This window comes from Protopterus annectens, chromosome 3.part1, assembly GCF_019279795.1.
Source record: "Protopterus annectens isolate FY-2018-M chromosome 3.part1, PAN1.0, whole genome shotgun sequence".
Taxonomy (NCBI): Eukaryota; Metazoa; Chordata; order Ceratodontiformes; family Protopteridae; genus Protopterus; species Protopterus annectens.
Genome location: NC_056732.1, coordinates 1,235,582,187 through 1,235,596,017, shown reverse-complemented (window position 1 = coordinate 1,235,596,017; position 13,831 = coordinate 1,235,582,187). Strand labels below are relative to the sequence as shown.

General features: G+C 38.1%; 1 protein-coding gene across 1 annotated transcript in view; it reads left to right on the top strand.

The window, feature by feature from the left end:
• LOC122798394 (SITS-binding protein-like) overlaps nucleotides 1–13,831 on the top strand; it is a 449,240-nt gene that overhangs the window by 163,435 nt on the left and 271,974 nt on the right. Inside the window, exon 3 of the mRNA XM_044067300.1 lies at nucleotides 7,201–7,411. Coding sequence (XP_043923235.1) covers nucleotides 7,201–7,411 — 211 coding nt within the window. The remainder of the gene's footprint in view (nucleotides 1–7,200; nucleotides 7,412–13,831) is intronic.

Below are 13,831 nucleotides of genomic sequence, written 5' to 3'. Positions count from 1 at the left end.
AAAGCCAAACCCTGAGGTCATTACTACACTGTTTCCTCAGTATAAAAAGGGTGATCGCTTTGATTGTTTTATCCAAGCATTTGAAATGGTATCCATTCAGCTATTTAATTCCTTAGCTCATGAGTAAGGCAATACATTTGCTCAGTAAAATCATTGATGTGGATTGTTGTAATGTATGTCAAAATCACAAACATTTGTTTTGAATGTTTTAAATTTACTCCTGAAGCTTATCGGAAAAAAGTCAGAAAGTATTGAAGAAAAGAAGATGACAGTGTGAGTGATCCTATAACTTTCATAATTGATAACTAGATGTCAGTTCACTACTTTTGAAATGTTTAAATTTTAGGACTAATCACAAAAGTATCCAGCATAGTGGTAGGAAAAAATCTGATATGACCAGATAGCAAGAACCTTTCCTTCCCCATTACAACTCTTTCCTTTCCTTTTCAGTTACAGTTGTATGCATGCTAGTCAACCCTATTGTGTATTAAACACTATTTTCAGTACATCTAGTCATTCAAATACATATCCTCAAGATACAACTTCTCATTTGCTTGGACGAAAAAATGAGGCAGCCATTGGTGAAAATTAAGACCATACAATTGCTTGTATGTACCCTAAAGTATGCTTTAAATTTGAACCTTTCTACACTAAATAACAATTTGCAAGTTAACTCACAAGACCTGTACTTAACTATAAATTGAACTTTGTACAGGTGCTGAACCAGTGTGCATCCACACACATTGATGCTCTCTTTTCCCTTTCCTCCTCTTTCTATATAGCAGAAGCAGTGCAGTACACCCCTGATTAATTGGCTTATCTCCTAGTTTTGGGGCTGCTGTGCCTAACTTAATGTATCTGCTAAAATACTGTCTCTCCTGTTATTATTATTATAAACTCACTTTTATTTAGGACATAAGGATAACTAAAATAGAAAGACTCAGCTTTTACAAAGTACTGTCAACTGCATTCTTACCTTGGTTTCACAGATTGTTTTTCTTAGCAAACTCAATTGCTAAGCTACACTCAGGCTTCACTCCACTCCCCACCCTACCCCCATTTCTCACACCCCCCACTACCTCTAAATTTATACTTCATCAATCCCCACCTTCTGCAGAACAGTCCTATCACACATCTTACTCTAAGTCCCTGACATTTATATCACATTCCAATCAAATCTCTTCACCTTAGGTAGTTACTTGCACAACACTACCTCATAGCTTAGTAATCACTTCATTTCATTCTCTTCCTTTCTGCATCTATCATCCTTCTACATTTCCTTCCATCCATCCTAGTCAATCTCATTACACCTAAGTCATGTCATCCTACTTTTTCTTTACTATCCTCCTTCACCTCTTCCTTTATCTCTTCACATGTAAACCTCCCACAGAATATACCTTTCACACCTCTAATACCATTACCTCATCAATCAGCTTCTTGTTTCCCCCTAGATACTCCATCTCCCCTAGCTTGTTTCCCACTTCCATGCTGTTATACTGTAAACCTAAAATAATCATATACTGCACAAATTAGAAATCAAAAGTAATCATCATCCCAAATAGCTACCCCAAAATACTAAATCCATCCTTTACTATCATCACTCAGTGCCCAGACATCCACCCAAACCCATGTCCCACATGCACTGTCAACTCCAAACAACAGCCTAAAAACTCTAAAAATAATAATCACCAACCACAGAAGCATACGGAATAAAATTGCCAACTCCCATGCCTGGATTAACCACTATAAATCTGATTTCCTTGAAGCCACTGAAACCTGGCTAACCCTTAAAATGAAAGATACTGACATCCTCGCTCCAGGTTATGACATAATTAGACATGATAGAACACACAAGAAAGGAGGCAGAATTGCCTTACTTTATCCAAAGCAGATATCCTATTTTTTCTAATGCACAAATTTTCATCTCTTTCCTTAAAATTAATATGTCCAAAATATTATGCTTTATTGATATATACACACCTCCAAAGCATAGCATTGTAATTCTTAAGGAAATATTAGCTTGAGTTTCAGACTCTGTCCATAATGAAGCAGTCATACTAGGTGATGTTAATATAGACTGGCAGTCTCTCTCCTCAAATCACCTAACCAATAGCATAAATCTCTTTAGCTTTATCCAATTCATCAATTCTCCAACAAGACACAGCAAAAATAATGCTCAACAATCCATCCTGGAATGGATAATAGTCTCTAACCCTTCTAACTACTTCTCATCTGGTATACTCTCAGACTCATTAAGTGACCATTCAGCAGATTATACAGATAGGGCTCCCATACACTTACATAAAGACCATAAACTTAAATCCACCTGCAGACTTAAAAATTCACTCAGGATAGTTTCATTCAAATATTAAACACTATAAACTGGACCCCCTTTCAATTTCTTCCCCTTAATGAAGCTGTAGAGCAATTCAACACACTACTTTTAAGTATTTTTAAATTCTCTCGTCCAACTCTGAACAAAATGTATTAAACATAATCCTGCCCCTTGGCTGACCAAATCCTGGAAACTACTCATGAAAGAAAGAGACCGATCATGGAGAATATGGAACAGGAACAAAAACTATAATGTTTTACAACTATATAGACAACTCTGTAAGCGAGTAAAAAAAAACAAGTCATCTATGACAAAAAGCTATTCCACACTACTTCTCAAGACATTTACAAACATAACCCTAAAAAATTCTGGGCTTCCATCTCATCCCTCCTCAACCCAGGAACTAGAAAGAACCCCAACCCCTATCCAGAAAATGCTCCACAACAAACTGCTATCAAGTTTAACAATTATTTCATAGAATGCATAACTAAACTCACCTGTAATTCTTGCTGCACATCCCCACCCTCACAAACTGACTGCCTTAAACCAATTTCCCCTAGCACTCCACCAAACATACTTGACTGTAAATCATCTCATCCATCTTCACTCTCTTCCACTTCCAAACCCTCCCCTTTTTCCTTCCAAATCTGTCCCTAGATCTTTTATCAAATAACTACTACTCAAGCTTAAACCAAGCTCATCACCTGTAGATAATCTCCTCCCAGAATAGCTAAAACTTGCTGATTACACCATAACCTAGCCTAACAGTAATCTTATTAACAGATCCATAGCAGAATCCAATGTTCCAGACCTATAGAAAATATCTTACATAATCCCACTGCATAAAGGTGGCAATTCAAGTGAAGTAACAGATTTCTGACCTATTTCCATACTCTCCCCCTATCCAACATTCTTGAAAAATGTATTCATCAACTATAGCAGTACCTCCTGCATAATAACCTGATCTCCAGTACCCAACATGGCTTCTGACCTGCCCACAGTACATCCACAACCCTATTGTCAATCACTGATAATGTAAATAAATCAAGATACTCTGACCTCTCTAAAGCTTTTGATATGGTCTTTCACTCTGATCTTCTCTCTAAACTCATCCCCCACTATTAAATGGTTTCACAGCTACCTCACTAACAGACTGCAGTCAGTAAAATGACAAGGGACTACCTCACCACTGATGTCTAACACAATAGGTGCCCTACAAGGATCTATTCTTGGACCTCTACTCTTTAATATTTTCACCACTAACTTGCATACAGCCTCTGGACAAGATAACTTTTTTTCAATATGCAGAGGACTCCACAATCATCTGCTTCTCTTCACTGTAACACAACTACAGCTAAAAACACAGCATGCTTTCACCTTAGTCGAAACATGGCTCACCATGTCTCAACCCATACTTAACCCAAACAAAAGTAAGTTTATCCTTTTCACTCTTAAATCACTCACCCCTGATAAAATATCATTTGAAATATTTTCTTTAAATAAAACTAAAATTGAAATAGTTCCCCTAACCAAATTGCTAGGTGTGACTACTGATGGCAAACTAAAGTTTGACCTACATCTTCAAAGCAGCATCAAGAAAACATACCAGAAATGTGGCTTATTATATAGGAATAAGCATTTTTTGAATACTCCTTCTAAAGCCATGCTAGCCAAGTCGTACATCCTACTCTCTCTACTTTACAGAGTCCCAATTCTGAACAACCTACAAACCTCCATAAAAGCCAAGTTAGAAAGCTGCCATAACAAAATTCCAAAGTTCACATTGAATGTTAAACACTCAGTACACTACTGCAATACTCTACAGTCCATCAACTGGCTTGAACTTCCCAACCTTCTCTCCAGTATCCAACTAATAACTGCACATAATATTATTCACAAGCCTTTACACTGTTCAGCCATCAGTCATTTACTTGACCTGCACATCCCAAACAGAAAACACAGGTCCTGAAACAAACAGCCCTTCACTGTCTCCAAACCCTCCACTTCTTCCAGCCAAAGCCTGTACTACTACTCTGTTGCTAAAGCTCGGAACTCCCTACCACTTAACATCAGAACAGCAACTAATTGTTGTTCCTTTAAATCCTCACTAACAGAATACTTAAACAAATCATGGGTATGTCCCTGCTCCCATCCTGGATGAAACTGACTGTTTGTACTTTCTGTACTCTGTCTCTCCTTGGTAGCTCTCTCTCTGCTCTTTCATTTACATTTCCTCTCTCTCTCCTTCTCTTTAAGTGCACATCCTTACAACTTATACTATTTTAGCACCATGTCTTCCCTCCCTGCTCAAACTATGTGTCCTCTTGCCTCTCCACCTCTTATATTCCTCTCTTTCTCTCTCTAACAGCTCTATCACATCATCTAACTGTAGTTTACCCATTCTATTGTCCTTCTTAACATACTCGACTCTTACCCAATTATTAACTTCAAAGCACAAAACAATCTCTTTTTCCTTAATCCCCCCTCTCTCTTTTGCATCTCTACATTAAAAGAGTGTACTAGAATGCCTTTTCTATCACAAAGACTGTATTACATTGTTAAGACTGTATAATGCCTTTTGTACCTTAACGAACGTACTGTATTGCCTGCCTTTCTCATGTCTTACTATAGCTGTTTTACTGTACTGTATTGCCTTCCTCTTACAAGTTTTACTATAACTGTAATTATTACATTTGTGCCGTGTGTTTTTGTTTATTCTATCATTAAATTTTGTAACGTGGAGCTTTTCTCCCCGGCCTCCACTGAAAAGGGGCTCTTTTTGGCCCAGTCAGACTTTTCTGGTTAACAAATGGCAAATAAATAAATATGTAGACAGACAAAAGGTAATGGTAAATGTATCACAGGAAGGTCCTTTGACAGTAATGTGAAAAGTAAGTGAAGTTAGTTGCACAGTAGAGACAGCTGTTATGAGGCAAAAGCAAACTTTATCCTGTCAGTATGTAAAGCCTTACCAAGACAGAAACACTCTAGTACTTCATTTATCTACTCAGTTACAAGCAGAATCAGAAAGAAACCTGGTAGAAGATCTCCTCAGTGGAGCTTGAAGTGATGCCTTCATAGGTTAGTTAGTACTATTAGAGCAGCTATCCACTAAACAGATTCAATAAATCAAAGTAGTGCAATAAGAACATGTTCGGGAGGTGCTGAGCAAACTTGAAAGAGCATGGTTAATTGTCAGTGTAAAAAATGTCAAATAAAATCAGAAAAGGGTCTTACCCTGTTGCTAACAATGGGTAGTGTAACTTAAAATATAACTATTACCTCAGTTTTCATTTCTTATTTGTTTAATTTGTAGTGAATAATTAAAAATATACTAATGACTAACACCTTATGCCTGGGACAATATTAAAACCTATTGATTTATTTAAATGTTTCATTTTTTTACTCTTTAATGTTGTTTTTCTTACAAATCAAAACAAATAGACATGCTTCAAAATCAACTTTGAGGAGCATAAAATGATTTATAACATTATCAAGTTATAAAGCCATGCATCCACAAGGAAGTTAACTTTTTGACATGAAATCAGTTGTAAATATTTTGGATGCTGTTTAAGGCATGTGCAATGATGGTACTTGCAGTTAGGTTAAAGAGAGTTTCTAGTTTTTCCTTAATTCCTAAATAATGTAAATGATATCTGCACATAATGTCTGAAAGCTTTAGATACCATCAGGCATTTATCATTAATCGCATCTGGAAGAATTTTATATACAGACATACAATTCCAAGTTTATAATATATGTAGCTATAGCTTTTCTGTTTAAAATGCAACAAGGATTGTTTCATATACCACCCAAACTATTTACATTAGTAATAATACAGCAATATCCTTCTGTATTGGTCTTTTTGGATCTTACAGATTTCATTTAATTAATGTTAGGTAAAGGAGTTCTGCTGCTACAGTACCTGTTTACAAAGAGGCTCTCTTCCTCTTTTGGTTTTTTAGAATGACTTCAGTTTTGATTTTGTGGAAGTGTCATCACAAGTTAAGAAGTATATATGAGACAAGGTCTCTTATAAACAGAGGCAGACAGTAAACATTCCCCTGACTAACATATCCCTGACATAACCTTTCAGAAACCTCCTAACATACCCCTCCAAACAAACATACCCTTCCTACAAATGTATCCCCATCAATTAAGATACACATGTTACAAGGGGGCACAATTGAGTTGGGTTGCATGGGTAGGCTTATAATAGCCCTAGTGGTCGTTAACCTAATATATACCTATGAACCTATAAATTTTATTGTTACTAACCCTTGGAATAAAGCTATGGTATATGCTGACTCAACAAAATGAAGAGAGAGTTTGCAAACAGTTGCACCTAATCCTGGTCAAGGGTATGTCATTATTTTTGGGGATTAAGGGACTTTTTGGTAGCAACATCTGCCTACTGATTTTTTTTTTTTTTTTTTTTTGGCATTGGATATGGTTAGGTGATTTGGTTGTTTGGCAAAGTGGTTTGAGATTGTGCACTGTTAGACCTACACTCTGCAGCAGTCCTGGATGTGATTCCTAGACTCTTTGCATGCCTACAGTGTGGTTCTGAGCATATCATTTAACCAGACAATGCTCCCAGGTCATCACTGAAAAAAGAACTGTGTGTCCAGTGGGCTTTCCCAGTAAACAAATAATGTATCTTATGATGTGTATCACCTGATAATAATATAATAGAAAAATAATCATGTTTTTATTTCATTTATTTAGATTTAACTTATGAGACAGCATATGTAGTCAATATAATTAAAACTGGTTTGCATTACTTGTACTATTCACATTATAAAAAAACATGTTCAATATTTATGCCCAGATATTTTTCTTTTCTCTTTCTTCTTTTCAATTAGGAGTGGCTGTACTGATTGCTCCAGATGTTCCAGTGCATGTTTCAATTGAGAGCAACAAACATTTCTGCTTGCAAACACCTCCTAGTTCAGAACAAATCCCTCTCCAGTACACAGTATGTGTAGGTGAAAATATCAAGTCTGTCCATCAGGAAGTTGGATGTCACCTCTATGATCATCAGCAACGAATGATTCCAAATATTAACATATTATGGTAACAAACCATTAAAAAATATGTCTCTGCATGATCAAGTATGTGTAGCATGTGAAAGAAGCAAAGGAGAATATGAAAATATGTACAGTTCTGAATCTCCTTTATGCAAAACTAGCAGTGGTGGATAATTGAGTAACTCAATTCTAACTTGCAGAAAACCAGAACTTACATGCCTGTGTTATTGGAAAATGTGTTGATAATGAGGCAATTATAAGACCTATTCAGACATCAAGTACCATTTAGATAGATAAATTGAGATGAGTGAACAAATACACACACACACACACACACACACACACACACACACACACACACACACACACACACACACACACACACACTCACACACACACTCACACACACACACACACACACACACACACACATGCCATATGACATCACAGTAGGTTTAACAGTGGATGATCACTTCTAATTTAGCAATGCACCATGACAGAAAGTGCATAAATCCTATTTTACCCTTGGTGAGTAGTGCTGTTTGGTCTTGAGAAAGCAATCAGAGTAGCCAGACTAGAGATCACCCCAGTGTCAGTAAATAGGTTCCCGGGTTCATAGATATTCAAGGCCACTGTATTCCATGACCATTCTCATCTTGCCATTTCCCTCATCAGGCAGCACCTCTTTTCTCCTGGAGGGTAATACCAGTCAATCCTGAAGTTAACTTGTGGAAACCCATCCTGTCATCTAGTTTATACTTAACTAGCAGAGGCAGTTTATTCCAGAGATTTGGGAGGGGCTGGGTACATACCTCTCCCATTGTGTTTTGTTTATCTGTTGGTGAAAACTTAAGTCCCTGATTCAAGTATTAGTGGATATATTGTACTTGCAGAGAAAAAGGAGGCCCAGGACAATCAGGTCTCTAATGATATGCTAAGCATTACAGATCCTTCCTTTCAAAAGTCTGTAAGAAACAGAATAAAAGCATTGAGTTTCCTCTCTTGGTAGGTCAGGGAGTTTAGGCCTGTAATCTTTTGGTTAGGAAGCTTTGAGGTCGTTCTCATTGATTGATATGTTTAGTGGAATGCATTTGAAAGGAGGCATTGTACTTGATAAATGGCCGGATCAATGCAGAGTATAGAGGAGGGATTACCTTTTAGACCTTGATAATATTCCTTTGCCAAGTAGCTGGGCTAAATAAAACAACTTCCTAAACATTGTTGTTATATGGTATTCTAAACAGAGGTTTCTATCAACCTAGGTCCCTAACTACATTTTCATTTTGTAGAAGTGTGTTGTCACCGTAATGTGATGAGAGGAGGAGTTATCTACCAAAAGTGGTGATATTACATTTTGTAGCACTTAATTTGCACCCATTTTGTAGTATAGCATGAGTTTACTAAGGAATTTCATTCTGGAGCGTTATAGGAATGACACTGCTGTTGGGTATTGGCATTATACAGAAGCATCAGTATAAAAAGAAATGTTTTACCTCTTTAAAATAGCAATTTTATTACTGGCACTCCATTTTTTTCCATCTCTGTCGACTGTTAATCAACAAGAATAAAATTAAGATGCACTGCATATGTGCAAACCATTGAATGATGAAATGCATTTACTGTGCATTGAAAAACTACAGCTTGTGCCACTGTAAATGTGGCATAAGAAACAAAAACATGGATTTAGTTATTTAAATGGGAAAAACAGAAATGTTTTAAAAGTAAGTAAGTGCATTTTAATTACAATTAAATTTATTTGTGGGGAGTCTTAAAACATGATCTGTATTTCAGGTTACTTATTGAATCTGTTGAGCTTTACCTCCTGAATGGAGTACAGGGCACTTTAATGGGAGGTAAAATATAGCTATAATACTGACAGAGCTAGGAACTATGCAGGGATTTGCTCTCACCTAGCCAGGTTTGGTTCTAAGGGTAAAGGCTGAGGGGAGCAAATAAATGGGCCAAATGGAAGTAAATCCCTATATCATTCCTGATCCTGACTATTATATCATGACAGAACATTTACATTTTTTATGGTTGGGTACAGTATTAGTTTACAGTTTCTGAGCACTAAGCATGCTCAGTGATGCAAGTTACAGCACTGGATCATCCTGAAAGTGAAAAAAACATAATACAGCTAACTGGTTTAGTTTTAGTTCATACCTATTTCTGATTTTTGTCAGGCTAGCATTGTTATTTGGCGTGCTGAAGTCAAAGACTGAAGCCTAGAGTTAGGAATGCATCATCTCTGGCTATGTTACTTTATGTGACTTTACTAGTGAAAATTGAAGCTGGGAGGAATGCAGTCTGACAGGAGGTCACTGACCAGTTGTTAAGCAGATTTAACCTCCCAAGTCAGTCATGCTTTCTGATAATCTGAATAATAGAAAGTAGATCACATAACTCCTGAAACTGTACATGTTTTAGATGGCTATCAAACTTGTAAGTAAAGTCACAAGTTCACTAGGTATTACACATCGGAATTAAAATTTTTATTTATTTATTTAACATTTGTTTACCGGGAAAGTCCAACTTGGAACAAAGCCAATTTTCAGTGGAGGCCCAGGAGAAATGCTCCAGATGTATGCCTTTGAAACATGGGAGGCAACCAGAGCACCTGGAAGAAACACACACGAACACAGAGAGGACATGCATACTCTGCACAGAAGGCTACCTAGCCAATAATCGAACCGGAGAGTCTCTTGCTGTAAGGTGACAATGCTACTGCTGCACCACTGCACCATCCACATATTTCTTCTATTCTGTTTTATTAATTTTAATAAGACCTTCTTACGTCATCACTTGCTGAACTGCCTACAGTTCTACCACCTCCACTGTCCCTGTTCTCACCTCACTAAGTATTCTCTTCTCTTCTTACATCATCACTTCCTGAACTGCCTACAGTTCTACCACCTCCACTCTCCCTGTTCTCACCTCACTAAGTATTCTCTTCTCTTCTTACATCACCACTTCCTGAACTGCCTACAGTTCTACCACCTCCACTGTCCCTGTTCTCACCTCACTAAGTATTCTCTTCTCTTCTTACATCATCACTTCCTGAACTGCCTACAGTTTTGCCACCTCAACTGTCCCTGTTCTCCTCCCTATACAAGGGACTTGTCCTTAATGTTGCCTCCCATTCTCCCTTCTCCTGTGTCTCGGCTTGTGACATCCTTATCATATTGCTTCCAATTAAGCGTATGCTCATCTGCTCCATTCCTCCCAAAGCCTCTCTATCCATTTCTTTCTCTCTCACTCATTTTAATCTCATGACCCAGTTTAGGCAATGCCTTCTCACAACTGTCTCTGTCAGTCTTGTCTTTCAGTTCACTGATAGCATTCTTTACCCATCCTTTCATATACTCTGTCTCAGGATTTTCCTCTTTAGTCCAGGTACTGCTTCCGTTCTTCTTTGCCATTATGCAGAATTACAACCCATTGTCAACTACCTTATCATAGTTCGCTTTCCAAACCTTCATCATCTCTCCCCATAATCTTGAAAGTTTTTTACATCCTTACTAGATATTACGGTTACTTTCATCACGCTTATATCTAAATCATGATGCTGCTGAACAAAAGCAAAGTAATATATATATATATATATATATATATATATATATACATGACATCATGTAAATCTATGCAGCTTTCTAATCTGTGCATCATATATCAGCAAAATCATCCCCATCATCTTGCCCATGTCCCTTCCATTTCTGCATCTCTATTCTGTAGTTCATTTTCTCCTTCTTGGTTGTTTCTGATATTTGTAAAACCACATCCCCATCTCTCTCCTAATAGCCGCATTGTCCAACTCCCTTCAAACCTCTCTCACGCTTTCATTTTCTGTTCCTACTTTCAGAACCACTGTATGCATCATAAAATCCAACATTTTCTACTCAGTACGCTCCTTCCCTATCTTCGGTCTGCATTTCCTCAGTCTTTTTCCTTTCCTTACACATGAATTACATATCCATTACACCATATTAACTGCCTTGTCACTTGGTGAGGTTGGCACATGCTTAATTAAATATAATATGTGGGCCAAGAATCATTATCCTAGTTAACCTTACTCAGTCCAGCCATGTCCCAGTCCTTTCAATTCACCTAACTTACAACTATATTTGCTTTGTAACATCTGCCCTTTCTTCTTCCTTAACTCTGAAACCAAAGAGTACGTATACTTTTATCACAAAAATATTTCAGTCATTTTACCTCACTTGGTAGATCCCATGCCATTCCCCCTGGCCTTCTTGTGGCACTATCCATAAACATCATCATCATCATCAACCCCCTTGTTCCCATTTTCGACATGGGGCTGAGGTGTTGTGTCAACTGTTGCCATCTCTTTCAGTTCAAAGCCACTCTTCTGCCTTCTTTGACACTCAAGCCTGACTGTCGCAGATCTCTCACACAATCCTGCCACCTCTTTGCTGGATCCCCTCATTCCCTCTTGCCTTATTCCTGTCTGTTTCAAATCTTCTTCACCAGGCTATCTTCTGCTTTTCTACACATTTGCCCAAGCCACTGTAATCTGCTCTCTTTGACTTTTTCTGCAACTGGAGCTACTTCAGGTTCTTCTCTTATGTCCTCATTTCTTAATCGATCCCACAGTGTGCATCCTAGCACCCAGCTGAGATACTTCATCTCATCACCTCTAGCTTCCTCAACTGTTCGGTTTTAACTACTCAAGTTTCTTTACTATACAGTAGTACTGGTCACACCACTGTTTTGTACACCTTACTTTTCATTTTCTTTGGCATTCTTCTGTCATACCCTATGCCTGATACTCTATGCCAGTTGGTTGCAGCCCCGCTGATTCTAGCTTTGTCCTCTTCACTCAGACTACCCTTCCCCTCAGCTTTGTCCTCTTTACTCAAACTATCCTTCTCCTCAGTCACCCTCCCAGATACCTGAAGCTGTTAACCTATTCCACTGTCTTCCCATCTATCTCAATTCTCCACTTTTTATTTCTCCCATTTGCTGCCATTGCAACTGTCTTATCTATACTCATTTTTATTCCACATGCCTTCAGTTTTGCATTCCATTCTCCTATCCTTTGCTGAAGTTCTTACTCAGAGTCTGCATGTAATGCTGTATTGTCTGCATACAGCAACTTTTGTTGATTTGTCCCCACCAGCCTACTTGCTAATGTAGTCCATCACCAGTATGAACAGAGCTGAACCCTGATGCACACCCATTCCCACTTGGAACCCGTCTGTGAGACTGAATACTATATGTACTTGTGTCACTGGGTCCTTGTACATAGCCTGCACTAATTCTACCACTGTTTCTGGGACTCTGAAGCACCACAGGATTGCCCAAATCAACTTTCTAGGGACCTTGTCATATGCTTTCCCCAAGTCTATGAATGCCCAGATGAACTTTTTGCTCATCTCTAGCTTCTTCTCAACTGTCTGTCTCACTGCAAACATTGGATCAATTGTGCTGCCTCCTGGTCTGAATTTGAACTTCTCATCTCCCATCTTACTTTCTGCTACTCTGCATATTCGTTTATCAATCACGCTCTCCAGAACTTTCAAGTCATGTGACAGGAGTTTGATACTTCTGCCTTCTTGAACACTGGCACTAGTATGCTTATTCTCCTGTCATCTGGGATACGCCTTTCTTTTCGCACTTCTCCCTCAGGAGCCATGTCTCTGCTATCTCACCCATCTGCTGTGACCTCATCTGATCCAGCTGTTTTCCCCTGACTTCATTTTTCTTAGTGCTGTTCTTATTTCTTCTAGTGTGGGTTCCTCCTTTTTTCTCATCATAGGTTGTGTCTGGGCTCTAAAAGCTTCTGTGGGGTTTTCTTCATTCAGAAGCTGCTGGAAATATTCATGCCATTTGCTTCTGATTGTTGCTCACATCCCTTATGAAGGATATCTGAATATCTTCTTTATCTTTCTGTCTTTGCCTTGCAACCTAATATAATTTATTTGTGCCATCTAATGAGTCACTTTCCTGAAGTTGGTAGAGTGCCTCTGCTGCCTTGATCTTTGCTATTTTTGCAACTACTCTCTTAGCATCTTTGTTAGCCAACCAGTATTCCTTCCTATCCTGGTTTGTCTTTTCTATTTCGCACTTTTTTTCTGCACTGCCTTCTTTTGATGACTTCCTGGACGCCTGCATTCCACCACCACCTTTCCTTATGTACCTTATTTCCATACCTGGCTCAGCCACATGTTCTATAGTCCTTACACATGCTGTTTTGAGGTTCTGCCATTCTCCGTCAACTCCACCTATTTCCTCTTATTCTTTAGGTACTAGAGCTCTAAGTAATTCCTTGAGCTGTTGTGCTTTCTCTCCAGTCAACTACCACAATTAGTTTCTTTAGATGATATTCCTACTCCATGTCCTACCAAAAATATTTCCTTTTTTAAATAAAGAATGCATTCTTTCAGTTTCTATGGCAGAGTCTATACCCCACATTTCCAAGAACAAGAAAGTCATCTGCAGATGAATG